Source organism: Puntigrus tetrazona, chromosome 17, assembly GCF_018831695.1.
Source record: "Puntigrus tetrazona isolate hp1 chromosome 17, ASM1883169v1, whole genome shotgun sequence".
NCBI classification, from domain to species: domain Eukaryota; kingdom Metazoa; phylum Chordata; class Actinopteri; order Cypriniformes; family Cyprinidae; genus Puntigrus; species Puntigrus tetrazona.
This window is the reverse complement of record NC_056715.1, coordinates 1,832,615-1,852,782: the sequence shown is the minus strand read 5'-3', so window position 1 is coordinate 1,852,782 and position 20,168 is coordinate 1,832,615. Positions and strand designations below refer to the sequence as shown.

The window sequence follows — 20,168 nt, the reverse complement described above, 5'->3', positions numbered from 1 at the left end:
TATATATAATTATTGCAAAATTATAATACTAATATCCATAGCTCTCATAATTTCTTCACTTTCAAATATTAAACCATCAAATGTTTATTTGTACAAAAACTTTTTTCTTTTTCTTGATAAGCATTTCACAATACAAATATGGAAATATTATATTTTGCGCATAATGCATTCTCTAATCACTTTCATTCTGAAACAGGCAGAGCGCATATATCTATTTAATTAAATTGCAACAGTTGTGATTTGGTATTCACACTAAGCCATGAAGCGATTTTGGCTTTCGACTAACTGTGCCCTTTTAAACAAATCTATGCAGCAAGGTACTTTGCAAGTGAGAGGCATTGCTTGTGAGAAGCTGCAGTTTTATTTGTACCTTCTGCAGGTCATCTCTCTCCTGCTTCATGCTCTTGAGCTGTTTCTCCAGAGATCGGATCTGTTTGGAAGAGTCCTCCAGATCCCTGCGGGCAGAACTGGCATGTTCTAACTGCTGCTCCACCTGTCCTGTATCTGAAAGGGGAGAAAAGGTGGAGGACAGACAAAAATATAAGCTTAGAAGCACAAACAATAATAGTTCATTTGAAACACAGCTGTAAACGTCTTGGTTGACAGTCAAACCTAATTTGAGAGAGTTTATAAGTAGTGACTGTGATTACCTGCGATCTGTTTCCTTAGCATTTCTATCTCCTCCTTCAGTCCACGGATCTCATACTCTCTGCTGGAGGAAACAGGCCCGTCGCCGCTGGAGTATTGCAGCGCCTGAACCGTTTTTGTGGACTCTGAAAGCCAGAAGGCATTTAGCTGTCAGCCAGACAGCACACTAAATTTGTGGGATTGTTTCAGCAGAAAATAAAAACGTGCAAGACGGAGAGACACCTTGTAGTTTGCGACTGAGCTCCAGCTTCTCCTGCTCCAGACGCTGGATCCTCCGCTCGTATGCTTCAGTAGCCAGACTGTCCTCCAGACCGCGCTGAACGGACACATCCATCTGTGCAGGTGCTGCAGGCTCCCTTAGGCAACCGCGGTCAGACAGCGTACTGTAGAAGAAGAGGCGATCAAATGATAATTTTCATAAGGCTGCATTTGGTTTTAACCATCGTGTGTAAAATACTGTGAGTGTACAGCAATACACAATAAAGCACTAAATAAATGCCTCATTTATTCAACTTTTGTGTTAAAGGGTTAAATTGACCCATATTGGTGTCTAATTTGCTGAAAACGGACAAAATTAAAAACACTGAAAACTCATGCTAAGACGAGAGAACAACTTCTGCAGCTTGTCAGAGAACAGAAATTTAAGTTCACCCTTTACATATAATCAGATTGAGCAAATATTAAGAATACTTTTGTGCGCTGTACTGGGGAAGGACTCCAAGGCCAGAATACAGCTCGAACCCATAGAACTCCTCCTATCCTAGGGTGAACATACATGCCATACCTTGCCAGGATTTTTGTATTGCTTTGATTGTGAAAACACAAGGAACCAATGTCATACACCTGATCGGTCTGCATGCAAACAAAGCCAAGACCTAGATATTTTAAGCAATATAGAAATCCTGGCCAAGGACGCATCCGTGAAAAACGGCTCTTATGGTCACCCTACCTTACTCCAAGCATGGAATAAGAAATGGATTAAGATTGAGAAGTTGGGTGGAGGAGGGATGCCAGAAAATTGACGCAGTACAGGCGTAATATATACACATAATGAGCTACTTAGGATGATTAGCTAAACATGTTACACCTGTGCCTAATTGACAGATGATTCAGAAGACCAGTTTTCAATTTCCAGTAAACATTAAGTCTTAAATTTCTTGAAGGGATAGTTCACCCCAAAATAAAAATTCGGTCCTTAATTAATCATCCAGGGGGAAACATGTACATAGCCAACTGTTTCAAGCAGTTCGAAAATCAAATGTAGGAGGGTTAAACAGAGAGGGAATTTTAAAGTACATCCCATGCAAGATCATCTTAGTTGAGTCTTACAGCGGTATCTTACCAGTTGCTGGTGTAGGTAAAACCTACAAATGGGAGATGGTGTCCTGAGAAGGCGGTGTGGGAAGGAGGTGGCATTGTCTCCTAAAAAAAGAGCAGGGATCGTAAATTGTACAGTCTAGGCTGATATACCAAAGGTTGTGGGTTCAAACCCAGCAATGAGTGATCTTATTAACTAAGGTACGTCTAAAACTCTACCGTGTTCTTGAGGCAGTCGTCATCCACGTCAAAGTTTGACGTGTCAGATGGGCTGCTGACTTCAGGGATGTAGGGCGCGTCACATTTGAGGACGTTCTGCCAGTCAATGCCGGAAAAGAAAGGGTGCTGTTTGAAGTCCTCAATGCCGTTCTGACCCAGCCTGTGCTCTCTGCAGCAGATGAGCCTGCGGATAAGGTCTTTGGCGTTTTCAGAGACGTCCGTCACATGAACGGGGAACTGGAACCGCTCCTGTCGGAAAAACACAAAACCAAGTTTAAAAAAACAACAAATAAAATGTACACAAGCTAAGAGATGTTTGCATGAGACTTCATGACATTTTCAATATAATTAAAATAGAATAATTGATAATGAACTATAGTACTTGGCTTAGTTTGAAAATTCTGTCATTAATGACTCATCCTCATATCGTTCCAAACCCATAAGTTCTTAGTTCATCTTCAGAACACAAAGGGGAAAGCTATTCTCTAAAATGGTGGAAGACGTAACTCAAGGAAGAAGAATGGTTGAGTAAATTATGTTCTTTTCTGTTTTCTTTGAGCAAAAAAGAAGTATTCTTGTAACTTTGAAAAAGTTAACTGTTTTACTGGTGTATTTACTATGTGTCTGGACCTGGATCATTTCAGTTGCTGTCTATAGCTCTCAGATTTCATCACAAATATCTTCATTTGCATCCTGAAGATGGTTTGAAGCGTCATATGGGTGAATAATTAAATGACAGAATTTTCATTTTGGGGTAAATGAACACTTTAAGAGTTACTCTGGTGTTATTCTGTACCTTGTGGTTCATAATCTTGCCATATGTTTCCACCAGGGACTCTGCATAGAAAGGAGTTTCCCCGTACAGCATCTCATACATGCAGACGCCCAGTGACCACCAGTCGCATTCCGGGCCATATTTCCCTTTCCCGTCCTCCATGGCCTGCAGGATCTCAGGAGAAATGTAGTCTGGAGTACCCACAGCAACGGAGGACTGCACCTGTGAGGAAAGAAAATGGACATGCTGGAAAGATTGACAGAAGGAAAGGATACATATTGCGCATAAAACTGAAAGATATTGTTAATGTAACAAGCAATAATGCGATTTTGGAAATTACAATGAGAGCAGTGAGGGCGTATATATTTTTAGCAATACTTCTTTGGAAACAAAGTTAATTTTACAAGGAACTGGCTGGCACGATTTTATGAATACTATATATTCGGATAACCATACATCCTTGGTTATTATTAAATTGCCTAAAATGTGCAGGTTTTGGCTCTGTCTTTCCATTTGCATGCTCTCTATAGTCATCATACATTATACGTCTTGATATTTGCATTGCTTTTTTGCATCATTACCTGTAAAACCCACATTTTGGAACGCATGATTGGTCGCTTATATACAATGCCTACTGGTAAAACTAGTTTTCAGTCATAACCTTATAACCACAAGAATGAAAACAAAAGTATATATTCAACTGAAATGATCCAGGTCCAGAAAAGTAGTAAATACATTGGTAAAACCGTCCATGTGACATCAGTGATAGTGAATGGTTGAGTAAATTATGTTTTTTGTCCTCAAAGCGTTTTCATAGCGTTGCAAAACTGAAGTTGAGTCACTGATCTGTGGACTGTTTCATCGAAGTATTTGTCATTTAGTTAGACTAGTCTTCAAACTTTAATATTTTTCAGCTTAAAAAAAAACCTTTATACTGTCAAATTAAATGATAAAGAATTTCATAGAAAAAGAAAGTCACATACTTTTTAATGAAATGTGAATGGCTATGTTCCTGACAGGTTTCATGAGAATTATCTATTTACTGTGGCGTGTGTGATTAAGACTGCAGGAGAATTCAGGACCTGGCATGTTGAGAACAGAAACAGAGAGGCGTTCGGTGTCTGTCTGAGCGGATCAGATCACATCACATCCTGTCAGTGAACAAGGTCGCAATACAAAGCAATCCCTGGAAACGCATTTTATTGGCACAACACTCATCACTATAAAATGCAAACGAACAACTCAAGCCATCGCATTGGTTGCAGCCAGCAGTGGTGGGCGTGGCTTAAGGGGACACGGCGTTCAAAGTATTCAGATACACAAAGACCTCTCAGAACACAGACCGCACCGAGAGAGAAAAAGAGAGAGAGGCATCACTAGAGACCACTAATGAACGGGGGGGATGATTGGAGCTTCCTGGCCGGGGTTCAAGGGGGATGAGCGGGCGGAAACCGTCTGTAATGCAGCCCGTGGCAGATGTGTGCAGCTGGAAGAATTTGTGGAAGTGAGGCAGTAAATTAGCTGCTCTCGCTGGCAGTGACACACACTTGAAAACGCATGGACATGTGAAGAGAGTTAGGCACACACGTGCGAACACGCAGAGACCACACTCACGCTGCTCTTGTCAGAAGTCGGGGGGATATCCTGCCGCGCTGTCTGCGACGTGCCAGAAAACAGCAGCACATATCAGATGAAATACTCACCCCTGCTTCAAAGACGTGTGAAATACAAGGCTGATCATAAACTGCCATTCAAACCAAGGGTGTCCTCTGGGTCTCCCATTATTTTATATTAAAAATGTGTGTCTAGATATACAGATTTTGGGTTTTTTTTAAGCACAATTTGCAATTTAATGTCTAAGCGTTTCCACTAGGTGAAAGGGGAAAGACGTCAGGTGACCTAAAACTCCTCCTGTAGCATTTTTTAGTAGTTGTGTAGCAGCAGTCAACAGACACTGAAACTATGAGCACTTTTTTTAAAAGCTCACAATGCAATTTGTAAAAAAAAAATGAGATTGATAGATAATATTGTAAAATATTATTATCTTTTAAAATTGTATTTTAATATATTATAAAATGTAATTTTTTGCTATGATGCATTTTCAGCATTATTACTCCTGTCTTCAGTGTCACATGATCCTTCAGAAATCATTGTAGGCAATATTTATTTTCTAATTGTTATCATTGTTGAAAACAGCAGCATAATATTTTTGTGGAAACTATGTTGAATAGAAATAAAATGAAAGAAAATTGAATACAATTAATAGAAAGATGAAACAAGCAAAAAAATCAGCCAATGGGGTAAGCGAGATAACCTTGTTTTCTGTTCGAAATAAGATTATTTTTGTTTACCCCATTGCCAGATTATTTAGCTTGTTCTGATGAATAACTAGAAAACAAAAATTGTACTTGTCTAGAAAATCCTTTTTTAATTTTAAGAATTTTTGGATATTTGGGCTGGAAAAATGACAATTTTTCTTTTTGCAGTGCTGTCACTTTTGATCCAAAAAAAAAAAAAAAAAAAACAGTAGTGCAATTGAGCCAAATATTCTTTGGACAGGAAGTGAACTAAACCATGGGAAACAATCAGATCTGTAACTGACCCCAAAAAGTATTTGGAAATTTGCATCACACTTAAAAAAACGCATGAAATTCATTACATGATATAGTCCCCGAAGCTTTTTTTTTTTTTTTTACCTTTTCAGATTTTTTTTTTCTCTGTGGTGATTTAAAATAAACACAACTCTTCGCTGATGAGCTCTAATTGAACAAATCCAACCGGTTTCTAAAATAAACGACCGCATTACAAACTGATTTGAAGTCTCAAAAAGTACAAAAAATTTTGAAAAAGTAAAATGAAGATTGTTTGCGGGGGTATGAACAACGATTTCACGAAATACTCGCAATGTTGTCAGTCTTTCCATAACAAAGACTTGCATTTACGCATTTCTTGTGTTAAAGCTTTCAAGCCAATTGGTGAGGTTTGTCTGATCCATTCCAGTATAAATAGGGAGACCCAGTTCACACTATCAGCTCTGCAATCCCTATTGACCGTTGCCTTTGTGTATGAAATATAACTAACAATCTGATGTAAAGCTAACATACTAACCGTTCCATCCTCAGTGAGTTTAAGACAGGAGCCAAAATCTGCCAGTCGAATGTGTCCGTTCACATCCAGCAGAATGTTATCTGGCTTGATGTCTCTGTCGGAGAGAAAAGAGAAAGGCACGTTAATACAAAAAAGATTTACTTTAACATCGTACTGAATCCCGGCTAGCTCCGAATGCAAAGTAAGTTGCTTTGGATAAAGTGTGCGTAGACGTAAATGTCGATATCGCTTTTTATATTTGGTTTACACGGAACAAGGCCCTTTTTAAGAAAAGCTTCCTGCTTCATTTTACAACCTCGGAGCCACTTCGAGCATTTTAGAGCGCTTCTTAATGAGACAGAGCACTAGTGGACTTCACAGTGAGCACTTGTGTCCGCTCCGTAAATCACCTCTATTCCTGAGAGAGAGCCGCATGGGAAACACACAGGCCGCCTCCATCCACTCATAAGAGAAAACAAACAGGTCAGAGATCCGAGCCTGTCATTTGGAGGGCTGGATTAGTCTTAATAGCATTTGAGAGGTGTTCGCTGCCCCGTCTGTGACCTGCCCGTAGGGTACTAGAAGCACAAACAAACAGGAATCAAAGTGTCGCAAGTTCGTGTCTCCATTACAGCTTATCTAAAGCTGTGTGTCAGAGAACACGCTCGCGGCGAGAACGAAGCACAGGCGGTTCTTATTCTCCTTTACGCTCTCGCTCGTTCGCCCCCCCTCGTAAATTCGATCCAGGAGTTTGACGTGGAGCCGTAATAAAGACGGAGCGAATGTTTGCGTGTGCCTTGTATAGACATGAATTATGACGGAGCTCCTGAGGTGAGTTTCCTTCAATATCTCACCCAAACGGCTGCAGAATACTGTGACGGCGTTCAACGGGCAGCGAAAAGAATCGAGATTTATAATGAAAACAAGGTCGCAAAGAGCTGAATGGAAACTTGATACCGAGGCGTAGGGAAAAAAAGGGATCGTATTCTGCATTTTTGCAGACGTTCTATATTCCTGAAGTTTAAGAAATAAGTCTGTGTACAACGAATGCAAAACACTATGGAAATAGAAACCGGGCAATCAACAAAGCTTGTGGCAGTTTGGCAACAGTTAAAAAACAAACCAAAAAAAAAACAACACTTTACATGAAAGTAAGCACGCTGTTTCTGGATGCGTTTTAATTTTAGTAAAAGTTCCCAAAAAAACATAACTATTCCTTTAAAATTTTCCACTGACCATTTTCCAACCACTGCATTAAACAGTATGCTTTCTTTACAACATCTATTAATAAAAAAAAACAATGATATTGCAAATCGATTAACGTAAAAAAAATTGTATGCGTCAAATAAATGCTATTTATCAAAGAATACAGAATACATAAAAGTAGCACAGCTTTTTTTAACATTGGTAAAAATAAGTAGTGTGTTTGCGTCACATAACCTTTGGAAAGGCATTCAAATAGAAAGTTAGATTCATGCAACATCATTTAACTGTTTTTTACTGCACTTTTTATTTAATAAAAGGTGAGCAGAAATATTCTAAATCTTACAGACCCCAAAATTTCTACATTAAGATCTTTCCACATGCACAAAGTTACTGAATTCCTACCACTACTGATATTTTCTAGTCTTTTTTATCTCTTGAATTTATTGCTTAGAAGAGATTTAGAAGAAAAAGTCACAGGAGCTTAAAGTAAACAATAGCATTTTTATTATTTTTCTGGTGAACTATTACTTTAACGTGCTCATGAGTGTGACATCACATCCGTAACAATCTCTCATTTTTGCAGTTCAGTTACAATAAATGTTCTGGCGGGACTGGGGTTGCGAACTATGGAGTTTTTCACATTAAACAAAGCAACGGTTTTCCATGAAATGTCCCCTTCAAAACACTCCTGCTGCGACTCCATTTGAGAGCTGAGGAATGAAAACAAAGAGTACTTTCGTGGTCTGCTACAATTTATAGTCATAACTGGGGGCTCTTCCAAAAAAATCAGCACGGGAAGCCTGGACGGCCATGGAGACTTCCTCACGGGGAACTTCTCCGGGCACATTAAAGAGTCCGTACATGCTGTACGAAACGGATCGCTGATATTATCGTTAATGCGTGTGTGGATTTGGCCCGTGTGTGGGTGCGGGCACGGCACTGGTTTGGATTGCTGCATTAAAAGCCGCGTTTATTTGTTCCGCCCCTCTCCGGCCGCTTTTCCCCTCCATGTTTACACAGAGGCAGAGCTACTGTGAAGAGAGGCCGAACGACTCCAAAACGACTAACGTGACTCATCTGGCGTCCGAGTTCAGGGTCTCCTGCGGTCTGTTCTGGGATTGGTGGAAAACGGTGATGACAGTCAAAAATGCAGTTTCACTTCTAACAATCAAAACGACAATAAACGAAAAAAAATAATAAAATAAATTTTAAAAAATCTGTTTGCGTACAATCTGCATATTCAATAAAAAGAAACGAATGACCAATGCTAATGAGCCTGATAAAGTGTTACAACTGAAAAATAAATTTAATTAAATATTAAATAAAATGACAAATATAACTTCAAAAATGAATAAATAATAATAAAATAACACTAATAGAAGCTGTTTTAATGGTTTCCTCCTTTAACACAACGATAATGAATTTGCAGGTAAAACAGAGGGACGTAATCTACTGAGGCAACATGACATAATCGTCTGTTCCCTCCTGCCAACAGGTGAAGCAAACCCCCGGTCCTGACAACACTGGAGCTAACGTCGGCCCCTCGAACAGTAAGTGTGCTGAAAGAAAAACTCCTCTTCCTCTTACATGAAGGATGCTGCTCGCAGGCTCTGACAGAAACGCAGCGCTGGGAAACAGGACATTAAAATCTGATTAGTGCCGGTTTCCTGCCCGATACCACAGCTGCGTGAGTGACTACAAGTGCAGCTTACAAACAGCCCGAACCACAAAAAAAAAAGCCTATAAACCACCATACTCAATTTAAGTATGCGCAATATATTAGTAGCCACAACTTTTTAGCCAGTATGGGAAAACTATATGAGATATAATATGAGATATTAGTAATAATAAGCATTCATACAATTTATTTTATTTATTTTTTCTGTCAGGCAAAAGTACTAAACCCTCAACAATTTTTAACTGAATATGCTAATGTTCTTTTCCTTGATTTCAACTACATTTTTGTTTCACCAATATAATATATTATGATACAATACAATATACGCTGCATAAGCTATTGGCATTTATTTTGCCAAAAGTGGTCAATAAAGACTCAGAGGACATTATTAGGAAGAGCTGGAAGCGAACAATAGAAAATGAGAGAAGTGAATCCCTGCAGACTGCATTCATCTCCCACTATAGAAACGGCCTTCATTAAAGAGCTAAAGTTTCCATCCAAACTAAATCGACCATTAAAGGACCGGCGTTTAAAAACAAAATCTCCCATTTTTATTCACAATACACTTTCCAAAGCAGCTTGAACACATCTAATAGAACACATTCATATTGTTTATTGTAATTGGGTATTTGAGATCAGTCAGAGAAGAGTTATAAATGATGTTACTGTGTGAATGATCACGCAACGGTTCATGTCCTAGGGGTCTCTTTAACACACACACACACACACACACACACACACACACACACACACACACAGACAGGAGGAGCAGCAGCTGGTCAGTAGATGGGCAGGTGGTGGAAGACTCTGTGTGTGTGAGAGAGACAGTAAAGGATCAGTGAGCACTGAGGAACAGAGCCGTGGTGTTAAAAATAACTTCTCTTTCTCTCTCAGTAAGCCCCAAAACTGCTCAGAGCCTCAGAACATTCCAACACACTTATTAAACACTCTCTGGAGGATATGATTCTGATTGGTCCAGTATGGGATTCTAGAGTCAAATATTCTTTTAATGACTGTATAATTTATAGATCATTATGTTTTATTTAGTTATTCAAAAAATAGTCATGCAATAAACAGGTTAAATCAGTTACAGTCGGCCAGAAATTACTTTAAAATGAATGGCTTCACATAAGGGTTTATATTGCCGTAATCACTAATGTACACCATGCATAAAATAATCTGCACTGTCATTTGGGTACTTAAGTATTAATATTTTAATTCCACAAGAATGCAGTAAATTGTGAAAGTAAAGAAATTTATGACGTTACAAAAGATAAATAAAGGCTTTACATTCATCTCCATAGATTACCAAAAAAGTGTGTCTATAGTATATATATTATACAATATATATATATAAAGCAGCTATTGCAAATTCTAAACGTAATATTTCACAATATTATTTTCGATCAAATAAATGCAGCCTTTGTAAGACTTCTTCAAAAATATTTAAAAGAAAATCTTTTTTTACACTATACATATACACATAAATGATTTACAAAAACCGCTAATTATTTTTATTTTCAGAAATCAGGTTTTGTTGTTTTTGCGCATTCTGAATAATATCAATCAAACTGCAGTTGGGATGTTTTGATCAGATAATAATAACTCAAATACATGTAATTTACAAATGAAATTGAATGATGAAAATGAAAAAGTTAATTGAAAATATGTTTGTTTTAAAGCAAAAGTACACAACTCTACATTTTATGTTTAAAAAAACAGAAAAGGTTATTGTTGTGATCGTAGACTATATGAACATGATTAAATGCAATATTTTTCCCTTACCATTGTAATGCGCTGCTTTAGCAAGGTTCAGTCAAAAAAAGTTTCAGCTTTTATTTTCCTTTTACGACCTGAAGAAGATGCACTCTTTGTGGGTTTAGAAAGTCACGATTGGCACACTGTTTCCCGAACTTGATAGTAGAGGATGCTCCGTTAAAGGGCAGAAGGGAGAGTAAGGGGGAGTCTAAAAATAGGTGAAGAAGCTTTTTTTCTGTTGACAGGCCACAAAGGAGCTGTCTGAGTTCTGACCACTCACACAGCAAGAACAGTACAAGTTAGAGAGAAGGAACGAAGACATGACAGAGAGGAGGAAGAGTCAGGTGGGATGCATCCGGAGGACACGTGAACTGACAATGCAACACAAATCCAAGCGGAAAATCTGGGCTGAGAACCAGTGCCAGATATAGATGGATGATGAAGATCTGCAGCTGTTCTCACAAACTGGCAGCAGGTCTGTTCTGATTAAGTCAATAAGAATGGGTGAAAACGATGCAAGCAAAAAGACAGCAAGATAAATAGATTGTGATTATAAAACGAACATTATTTTGTGAAATGCAATGTTTTTGTGGTTTAGGTTTCAAAAAAACACATTATTTACCACATGCTGTACATTTTTGTTTCTGCTGTAAGCCCCACCTTTCGAAACGGGTCGATTTGTACAAAGCTCATCGTTCTAAAAAAAAAAGCGAGGTGTGCTCTGATTGGCCGGCTATGCAGTGCATTGTGATTGGCCGAATACCTCAAGCGTTTGCCTGAAATGTTACGGCCCTCATCGTAACATGACAATAAAAACGATAAAACACATTACAAAAGAGGCCCTTGTTGCATAATTATTAGGCACTTGCTTCTTAATTACTGATTATCATGACTTTTTAAAACGTAACACCATGTCTGCATTTGTGATCGGAAAAACGACAAGAGGCAACAACACTACGGTTCACTGCTCAAAACTCACATTCCAATAGCAAGTAGCTATTTTAATAAGAAAACATAATTTACTTAAAGGTTGTGAGTGGTGTTGAGCGCGTTAAACAAAAAAGTTCCGAGTAATAACAGCTAATTATAACAATTTATTGGCTGGCGCTCACCTATTGTCATTTTTAAAGCTGAAGAATTCCAAAAGGAACTCCACTGTACATGTTGCATTTCAATTCTGCATTTCTGTATGTAAGACTCTCTCGCTCAGTATCTACGGCAACCTGTGAGCCTTCACGATAGTTACGATAACGTCAAAAACAGGTACGTCACGCTGCATTCATTAAGGTGAACTTAAAATAAAATTAGAGGCCTAATAATATTAGCCTATAATAATTCATAGCAACACCACATTTTATTATCAGTAATCAGGAAATTAGCTTGATTAATCATCACTGGAAAAAAATAATTTATAGCGTTTATTTATAGCGCCGTTATTCCCGCCCCCACTTTGTGATGTCTAGCCATTTTAGGGAGGTACAAGTCATAACTTTTATAAAGAACACGTCTTTGGTTTTTGAGACTTTAGTCTTTTTGGGGTTTATTTGTGTATTTTGTGCAAAAAATGGAGGAGGGAAAAAGAAACTGACTGGACTGTCTAAAGGGAAAAAAGACATTTAAAAAAGGCACAATTTTTTTTTTTAAATAATAAATGCTCAAAGGAAAAAAAAAAAGCAGGAGAGTGATGCCCTATTAAGGTAAGCGTCTGATGCCAACCTCACTGCAGGACGGCGAAACCACTGGAAACTCTTATCAGATGAGCTGCTGTGTTTACAGAAAAAGAGATTCGTGCTGCCAAGACGTTAAGAGAGACCGAATTCCACACATTCCCTCTATTAACATCGTGAGAGAGACTCTTCTACGTCTACCCTGCACTAGTTGTGTTTGCAAAGGCCACCGTCGCCATTACTGGTGCTTGTGCTGATTTGAATGAACCCCAACACTAACTTTTTGTCATGCCAATAAAGCACAGTTGAATTTGCATTGCCAGAAAGAGAGAGCACTGAATGAACTGCAACGGTTTCCCATGGCTAGGCGGTCCAAAGTCATGAGCTGTACTTAAAACCCTGCAATTTTCCCTATAAATGCGTAAACAGTAAACACTGATGGCCTTTAGCATGACCCAGCATTCCTTTCTCTTGCGTCTATTTGTTATTTGTCAGTCTCGCGAGTGGAAAGGGGGTGGACAAAACAGCAAACACCCCCCCCCCCAACCCTTCCGCAAATAGGCCACTTACAGTGATGACTACTAGCAGCTATTTTCTCTTTCCAGACACACACACACACACACACAAAAATATTATTAATTTACTGTTAATTTTAGCTAGTAAGGCAGTTGATAAGTTTAGGAATTGGCAGGATTAGGGACGTAGAATATGGTCAAGCACAATATGTGCTTAAGTATTAAAAAAAAGTCAATATGCATGCTAATAAGCAGCTAGTTAACGGAGAGAATTGATTATAAAGTGTTATAAAGTAAAAAAAAAAAAAAAAAAAAAAAAAAAAAAAGTGCAGTTCACAAAACTTTTAAAAAGTAAGTGCCATTCACAATAAAAATGAGCAGTTCTGGAGTAAAACAAAGAGTATATTGTCTACTGGTCAGCAGATGCTCAGTGTAAGCTAGTCCAGCTCACTTTCTGGTGTCAAGATGGCTTTAAATCCTTTCGGTAAGAGCATTTCAGACAAAGCACACGTTTGCCCGACACTTCACATAAACCAGTTAGCTAAATATCAACAAATAAAGAGTCAAAGATGTCAGCTTTGTGAAAAAAGCCTTCATAACACACAAAACAGAGATAAAGGACAAGCGGTCAAAGGGAGGTAATCCTGCTTTAAGAGAGCACGGTTGATCTGTGGACACCATCTGCCCTGACTGCAGACGGACAGAGACGAGCGTCATGGCTTACTGACCAGTTACATCTCTGATGGTCAGCTGTCCAGCAGTACTGTCAGACAGCCTCATGTCAGTCACGCCAAGACTCTCACAAAGAACAGTGTCTCATTTCCTGGAAATGAGACATTGCTTCCTATGAGAAGAAGAACAACTAGCAGTGGTAAACCACTTCCTTCAGGTTTTACACCGCATCCTGTTTAGTGGTTTACATCAACTTCCTTAACAGGTGCTGTTTTTCTTAAATGCACCTAAAATGACTTAAAAAGGTCCAGAATATGCAAAAAGCGTGAGAACAGCATACGGACAATGTTAAACAAAGAAAAGAAAAAATACACAAAAAAATAAAAAAAAATAAAAAATATATATATATATATATATATATATATATATATATATATATATATATATATATATATATATATATATATATATATATATATAGTACATGAACAGCCAGTTTATGTTTAAACTAGTTTATCTAAATAAAAACAGAAAAAATACATGTAAAAATAACTAATACACACCGACCCACCCAAATATTAATATTTTGTCAATTTCACCTGTAATCTGAATGGCTTTCTCTATTCTGTGGAACAATGGAAGTCTTTTTTGGAATACAATGGAAACTGTTTTGTCACAAACATTCTTTAGATTATTTTATTTCAGACAAATGACATGGGGGTGAGTATTGACAATGTTTATTTTGGGGTGGACTATCCCTTTAAGTTTCATAGTACTACAGCTTTTAGTTTGACAATCCCAAATTCAACAATTACAGACTTAAAGCCATCCATTCATTAAAACTCATTTATTTTCCAGTCTAAATAAAAAAGAACGAAGAGCGAAAAACAACTAGTGCTTATGCACAAGGACGCTGAGTAAGGCGTTTCCAATCATTATCTAGTGACAGCTATTGGCAGTCGACTCTCAGAGACCCTGAGGACCTGTCTGACCCATCAGGTTATCGTCCCCAGAGAGACAGAAAATGGGTGGAACCTCAAGAATTCAGATCAATATCGGCACACAGTGCAGGGGAAGGTCAATAACTGGATTAATCACAAACAAACCCAGTTAAAACACTAGACTGAAGATCTCAAGAGCTTCAGAATGACTGAAGGGAGTGTTTGCCAACGCGATAGAGGCCGACCTTACGATCACAATGAGCTCCAGGCCTGATTTTCTCCGCCAGCAACTCATTCGAGCAGAAAACATGCACACCTGAATCAATATTAACCCAGATTACACAATCGCTTGGAGCAGAGCTGTGATGGAGAGGTTAATTCCCCATCCAAAACAGCCCTGAGAAGATTCTTACAAGAACAGACACATTCTTAAACCACAATAGCCTACAGTAACTGATGATTTCCTCCAGTTGGACAGTGACTGTACTTCATAAACTCGAGCCTAACAGTTGCTACACTGTAAGAAGAGGAAGCTGTGAACCGCCACGCAAAGGTCACCGAGTAGTTTACTGCTGACTTCAGTGTCGGCTTCCTGGTGAAAGAGACCGCAGGAATGCGAGGGGGCTTTCTCCTGCGGCCTCCAGGATTCTGCAGATGGTGATCAGCGATGTGGTCGAGGATCTGGGCTTGAGATCTCGCCTCAGAAGCTGCAGTGCTGTTCATTCCTCTGGGAGCTCCTGAAATTCCTGGCGAAGATGGACGATCCTGGTCATCCCAAGAGGCTGTGCAGCTGTGCCACACCACACCCTGAATCAGAAACCCTTCAAGCACCCTCAGGATCTCACAAACACTTATGCTCAGGATGGAATATTAAAATACTGTGCATTATGGTATAATATTTCTATAAAAATGTGCTTTCAAACAGTATGTGGTATGTAAGAATATAGATGTTTCAAGCATTGGTATGCAGCAAGTGATTTTTACCATTTTAAATCCAATTTTCAGATGAAAAAAAGTTTAACAAATTGCACAAAGGAGTGGTTGATATTGCTTCTGATTCATCCACTCCTCTTGGAAATGGCAAGTGAAGCATAGCATTGTGGAATACCGCAAAAACAGATTTTCTTCCAAACCAGCACAGATGCAAAGACATCTGTAGATATCATCCAATAGTCTAATAGTGCGGCAATCTGAACATAACCCACTCAAAAGAACAAAACCACGCCAAACAAACTGTACTTCACTTGACCTCAAAAACAAAAAACAACAACCCTGAAATTATAATTTAAATAAATTATTTAAATCTATGTTCAGATATTTTGCACTGAGACATTCCCTCCACCAATTAAAAAAAAAAAAAAAAAAAAATATATATATATATACACACACACACACACACACACACACACACACACACACATATATATATGAATGAAGGAAATGTGTTTAATTGTCTTAAAACCTAAAGCAGGTCTTATGCACGATTCTTCACTGTATAAATTCAAACTTGCTTTCTTACTTGCTTTAGCTTACTATGATTTTTTTTGTCCAAAACCAAAACAGCCACGACGGCTCTGTCCAGCGATTAGGTAACATGAGCACTAGTCGAGAGAATTTCATTCAAAGCTAATGATTTGAAGCAACGAGTAAACGTGGCCAACATAATGAAACCTTTATGTAAATGAGCAGCAAATCAATAGATCAATCGAGAGTGAAGAGTGACGCTCACACGGTCAGAGGCGAGTCAGACTGCAGATGGCGGTGGTGTGGCTGTCAGAGCCTCAGAAGTGACAACGAGGTGTCAAAATCCCAGACACGCCGCTGGGCTCTCGAAGGAATATGAGTGTTATATATCTCTCAGACGCTGACCAGACTCGCTCATAGCCAGACGCTGAGGGGAGGCGCTCAAAATACCCTGCATTCAGGACATGGTTGCTGCTGGTCTGCTGGTGTTCAGGGGGCTGGTCCGGGGTGTGTCACATACCTGTGTGCATGTGGAATGAAAGTCATGTGGGATCTGAAGAGCTGACCTCTGGCGAACAGGTCGATCCAGTGGTCAATACTGAGCTCAGCTTACAGAGAGTCCAGTGGACAGGAGCTGAACATGCAACTACTCCCATTTATCCTTTAACGGTGACACTCTTAACTCCGTATTTTGATTGCTTTGGAAATTGAGTCTATAGCCACTTGGACATCTAGTCCAAGGTCAAAGGGCGAGTTTAAAGAATGACAAAATGGCATTTGAAAAGAATGATAAGATATATTTAACACAAAGCTCAAAATATGGAACCAAAAAACGCAAATTCTTCCATGAAAACCCCAGCACAGTCATGCGAATGCATTCACAGGGGAGAGATGTAAGATAAGAGTAACAGCTGTCTTAGCCAAAACGTGTCAGAGTTTATCACTGAACATATGGTGTGAGCGCTGACTACCGCTCAAACGCAAACAGCTTTAGCTGGACAGCAGGAATGTAGATGGAGCGCATCAACTCAATCACGCTGCTGCAGGAGAAAAACATGTGCTTTATATTCTAACAGTGAATAATAAGCACTTGAGAGAGTAAAAACGCTCGGCAAAACTTGTGTGATACGTAACAGACTCGCTCAACTGTAAAGCATCCAGCACGGGGGGACAGAATGACAGGAAACTCACAGCCTGGCCCACAAATAGGCAACTTCCTGCATAAACGACAACAATGGAAGGCCCGCCCCTTTGTCGATCGAGTGCCTCAAGTTTAGCTTTGGGTTTTACTATGGATGAGGTTATGTAACTATTAATTTCAAGCTTGAGTAAATCTGTCCAAAACTGGACAACGCACTTAAACGTGGGTAAAAATGGAACTTTGTCTATTTTCCCTTCTTTGAAAGGGAGTTGCCCACAGTATCGTACCTCATTTAAATTGTCCAAAACAAATCTCTCACGGCCGGGGTGGCTAAACCTGTAATTACAGTCCTTATTTGAGTTCCCAGAGCGCGTACATGTACGGCGCACGGACCTCTGCTGGGCTCCGCCAGCAGCAGCCTACAATTAGTAAGACCAGAATAAATCAATTCCACTGGAGCCACATCTGAGAGGCCAGGCGCCTCCGAGCGTTATCCCTGGAAGTGTGCGCTCCTTGTATAGAATGCAATAGCAACTTAGCCGGCAAAGGCAGCACTGAAATGTTCTCTGTGATTGTTGAAATCAGAACAATTTAGTCACTTCCTGTGTTCCCAAAAGAATTCACATTCCCACAGACCCGCGCACACAAATCATTTCCATGCAATTTGCTCCAAATGTCACGCAACAGAAATAAAAAAAAAAATGGGGGACATGTAAAAGCAGGCCGGTTCACAAGCGTGATGGTCTCACCTGTGGACGTAGTGGAGCTGGTGCACAGAATCGATGGCTAGGACCATCTCAGCCAGGTAGAATCGAGCCATGTCCTCTGGTAAACGGTCCTCAAACTTGCTAAGAAGAGTCAAGAGGTCACCACCCACGTAGTAGTCCATTACCAAGTACTGCAGGAGACAGACGTGTCAGTAATAAATAGTGTAAAAGCAGACAGATACCAGATACAACAGAAACGTGAAGGCAGAACTGTACACTGAAAATTAGAGACACCGATAGAGAGAACAATATATATATAATGTCATATAGACAGGAGGATAGACAAAACGCTAAACAATAAATAAACAGATTTAAAAAATTATAAATATAGATAGAACAATTAATAGACAGATAAAAAAAAATGACAGACAGAACCATAAAATGAGATATAGAACGAGACAGATAACAATAGATAGAACGATATATAGAATGATAGATGATGGATGGATGGATGGATGGATGGATGGATGGATGGAAGGAATGATAGATAGATAGATAGATAGATAGATAGATAGATAGATAGATAGATAGATAGATAGATAGATAGATAGATAGATAGACAGATAGACAGATAGACAGATAGACAGATAGATAGAGAGAGAGACATAGATAGAGAGACAGACAGACAGACAGACAGACAGACAGACAGACAGACAGACAGATAGATAAGATAGATAAGATAGATAGACAGATCCTACCAGGAAGTTGTCATCCTGAAAGGCGTAGTGCAGTCTGGTGATCCACTGACAGTCTCCATTTACCAGCACGTCCCGCTCCTCCCGAAAACACGCCGTCTGGAAACAAGACCACAAATTTGTTTACAAAACACTCAAAACTAAGCCTTCTTAACCAAACTAAATCATTTTGGGATGAAAAGACTCAAGAGTGTTTGTACCTCTGCTCTTTTCAGCATCTCCCACTTGTTGAGGATCTTCATGGCAAACACCTTGTCTGAACTTTTCACCTTTACAACCGCTACCTGAAACACAGCAGAAAACACAGAGATCTGACACCCGGCTCCTCCATTGAGAAAGCACGAGGGAAGCTCTAGAGGTCCTGATAGGATGATAAGCCGCTTTGTGTTGCTTTTGTTCCATCTAGATTTTCAGATCACACATGGAAGTGGTTATCAGTGACAGAGGAGTGTAAACCTTGAGTTACAGGGCTGGTCAGGTTACTACGGGTGCGCACACACACACACACACACACCACCTACGAAATCACAATATAACTCATACTGAAGGAAGAAAGCATTCTTTACAAAAATACAAACTCAACAAGGAAGAACACAAAAAGATGGCAGCAATTCGTTCTCAAGCCAGTGACAATTTCACTGACAGCCCAAACAATTTTAATAACTCAAACTTTGAGCTATGTTTATGAAATCTGACCCAAGCACCTTTTTATACATGTATAGGCATTTTATGCATTTACGTACATCAAAAAAAGTGTTCCAACAACAATGGCATGATTCGTGTATTTAAAAAAGGTATTTCCATCCAAGTCATTGTTTTTTTTTCTGCAAGTTCTTCCAGGACAAGTTAAAATATATTTATATATAATGACTTACTTAAGTGTAAAAAATAAAATATATATAGCATATAATTATTATATATAATAATGCAATAATTATAGAGAACTTTGTTTCAAACACATCACCTAAATGGCACATAATGGATCAATAAAATGATGTTTGGTCCGGATGTTTAAGTCTATGCATCACGAGTAAAGGAAGGGAAGTGGAATGGACATATATTTGTCTTGAATTTAAGATGTCCAAGCGAAACAACGGTGTGATTCACTCCCCGCGATTAAATAAGCCAAAACAAGCACGCATTGAGAGGTCTGCACATTCCAGCCCGAGTCGGGATACGAGCATTACTCCAGACAGAAATCACACTCTTCTCTCTTCCATACGCTTGATAGGGATTTAAAATAAACCAAATCCCAAAGGCACGGGCTTTAAAACTCAGTTTACGGTTACTAAGACAAGTCAGACTATCTGCTAAAAGTTTAAGAAAATATCTGATCGAAAGGAACCGGGGACTGGAAAGCGACTTTAAAAATAGCAGAGCTCTGGCATCGTGCCCTCGAAACACACAGCCTTACATGGGTCAAACTCCCACAATGCAGCCTTTGAAATACAGTTTTGGAAAACCAATTCTTACTCAAATGACATTTAACTTCTGTCATAACATTGTCAACAGTACGAGATGTGTGGGTGGACAAGAGCGAGCGATCCAAATGAAAAAGGCAATGAAAACCGGGGGAAAAAGCAACAGCAAGAACATTTGTTATTAAGTGGTGTTCTTG

General features: G+C 39.1%; 1 protein-coding gene across 7 annotated transcripts in view; it reads right to left on the bottom strand.

The window, feature by feature from the left end:
- cdc42bpaa (CDC42 binding protein kinase alpha (DMPK-like) a) overlaps window positions 1-20,168 on the bottom strand; it is a 52,876-nt gene that overhangs the window by 23,988 nt on the left and 8,720 nt on the right. For 4 of the 7 annotated variants that reach the window (XM_043262267.1, XM_043262269.1, XM_043262270.1 and 1 more), the window contains exons 3-13: window positions 18,751-18,834; window positions 18,554-18,649; window positions 17,838-17,986; window positions 6,068-6,161; window positions 4,574-4,615; window positions 2,981-3,181; window positions 2,185-2,433; window positions 1,991-2,070; window positions 871-1,031; window positions 651-773; window positions 371-504 (exon numbers count right to left, since the gene is read on the bottom strand). In XM_043262267.1, the coding sequence (XP_043118202.1) occupies window positions 371-504; window positions 651-773; window positions 871-1,031; window positions 1,991-2,070; window positions 2,185-2,433; window positions 2,981-3,181; window positions 4,574-4,615; window positions 6,068-6,161; window positions 17,838-17,986; window positions 18,554-18,649; window positions 18,751-18,834 (1,413 nt within the window). The remainder of the gene's footprint in view (window positions 1-370; window positions 505-650; window positions 774-870; window positions 1,032-1,990; window positions 2,071-2,184; window positions 2,434-2,980; window positions 3,182-4,573; window positions 4,616-6,067; window positions 6,162-17,837; window positions 17,987-18,553; window positions 18,650-18,750; window positions 18,835-20,168) is intronic. The other 3 variants (XM_043262273.1, XM_043262271.1, XM_043262272.1) reach the window with 1 other exon arrangement.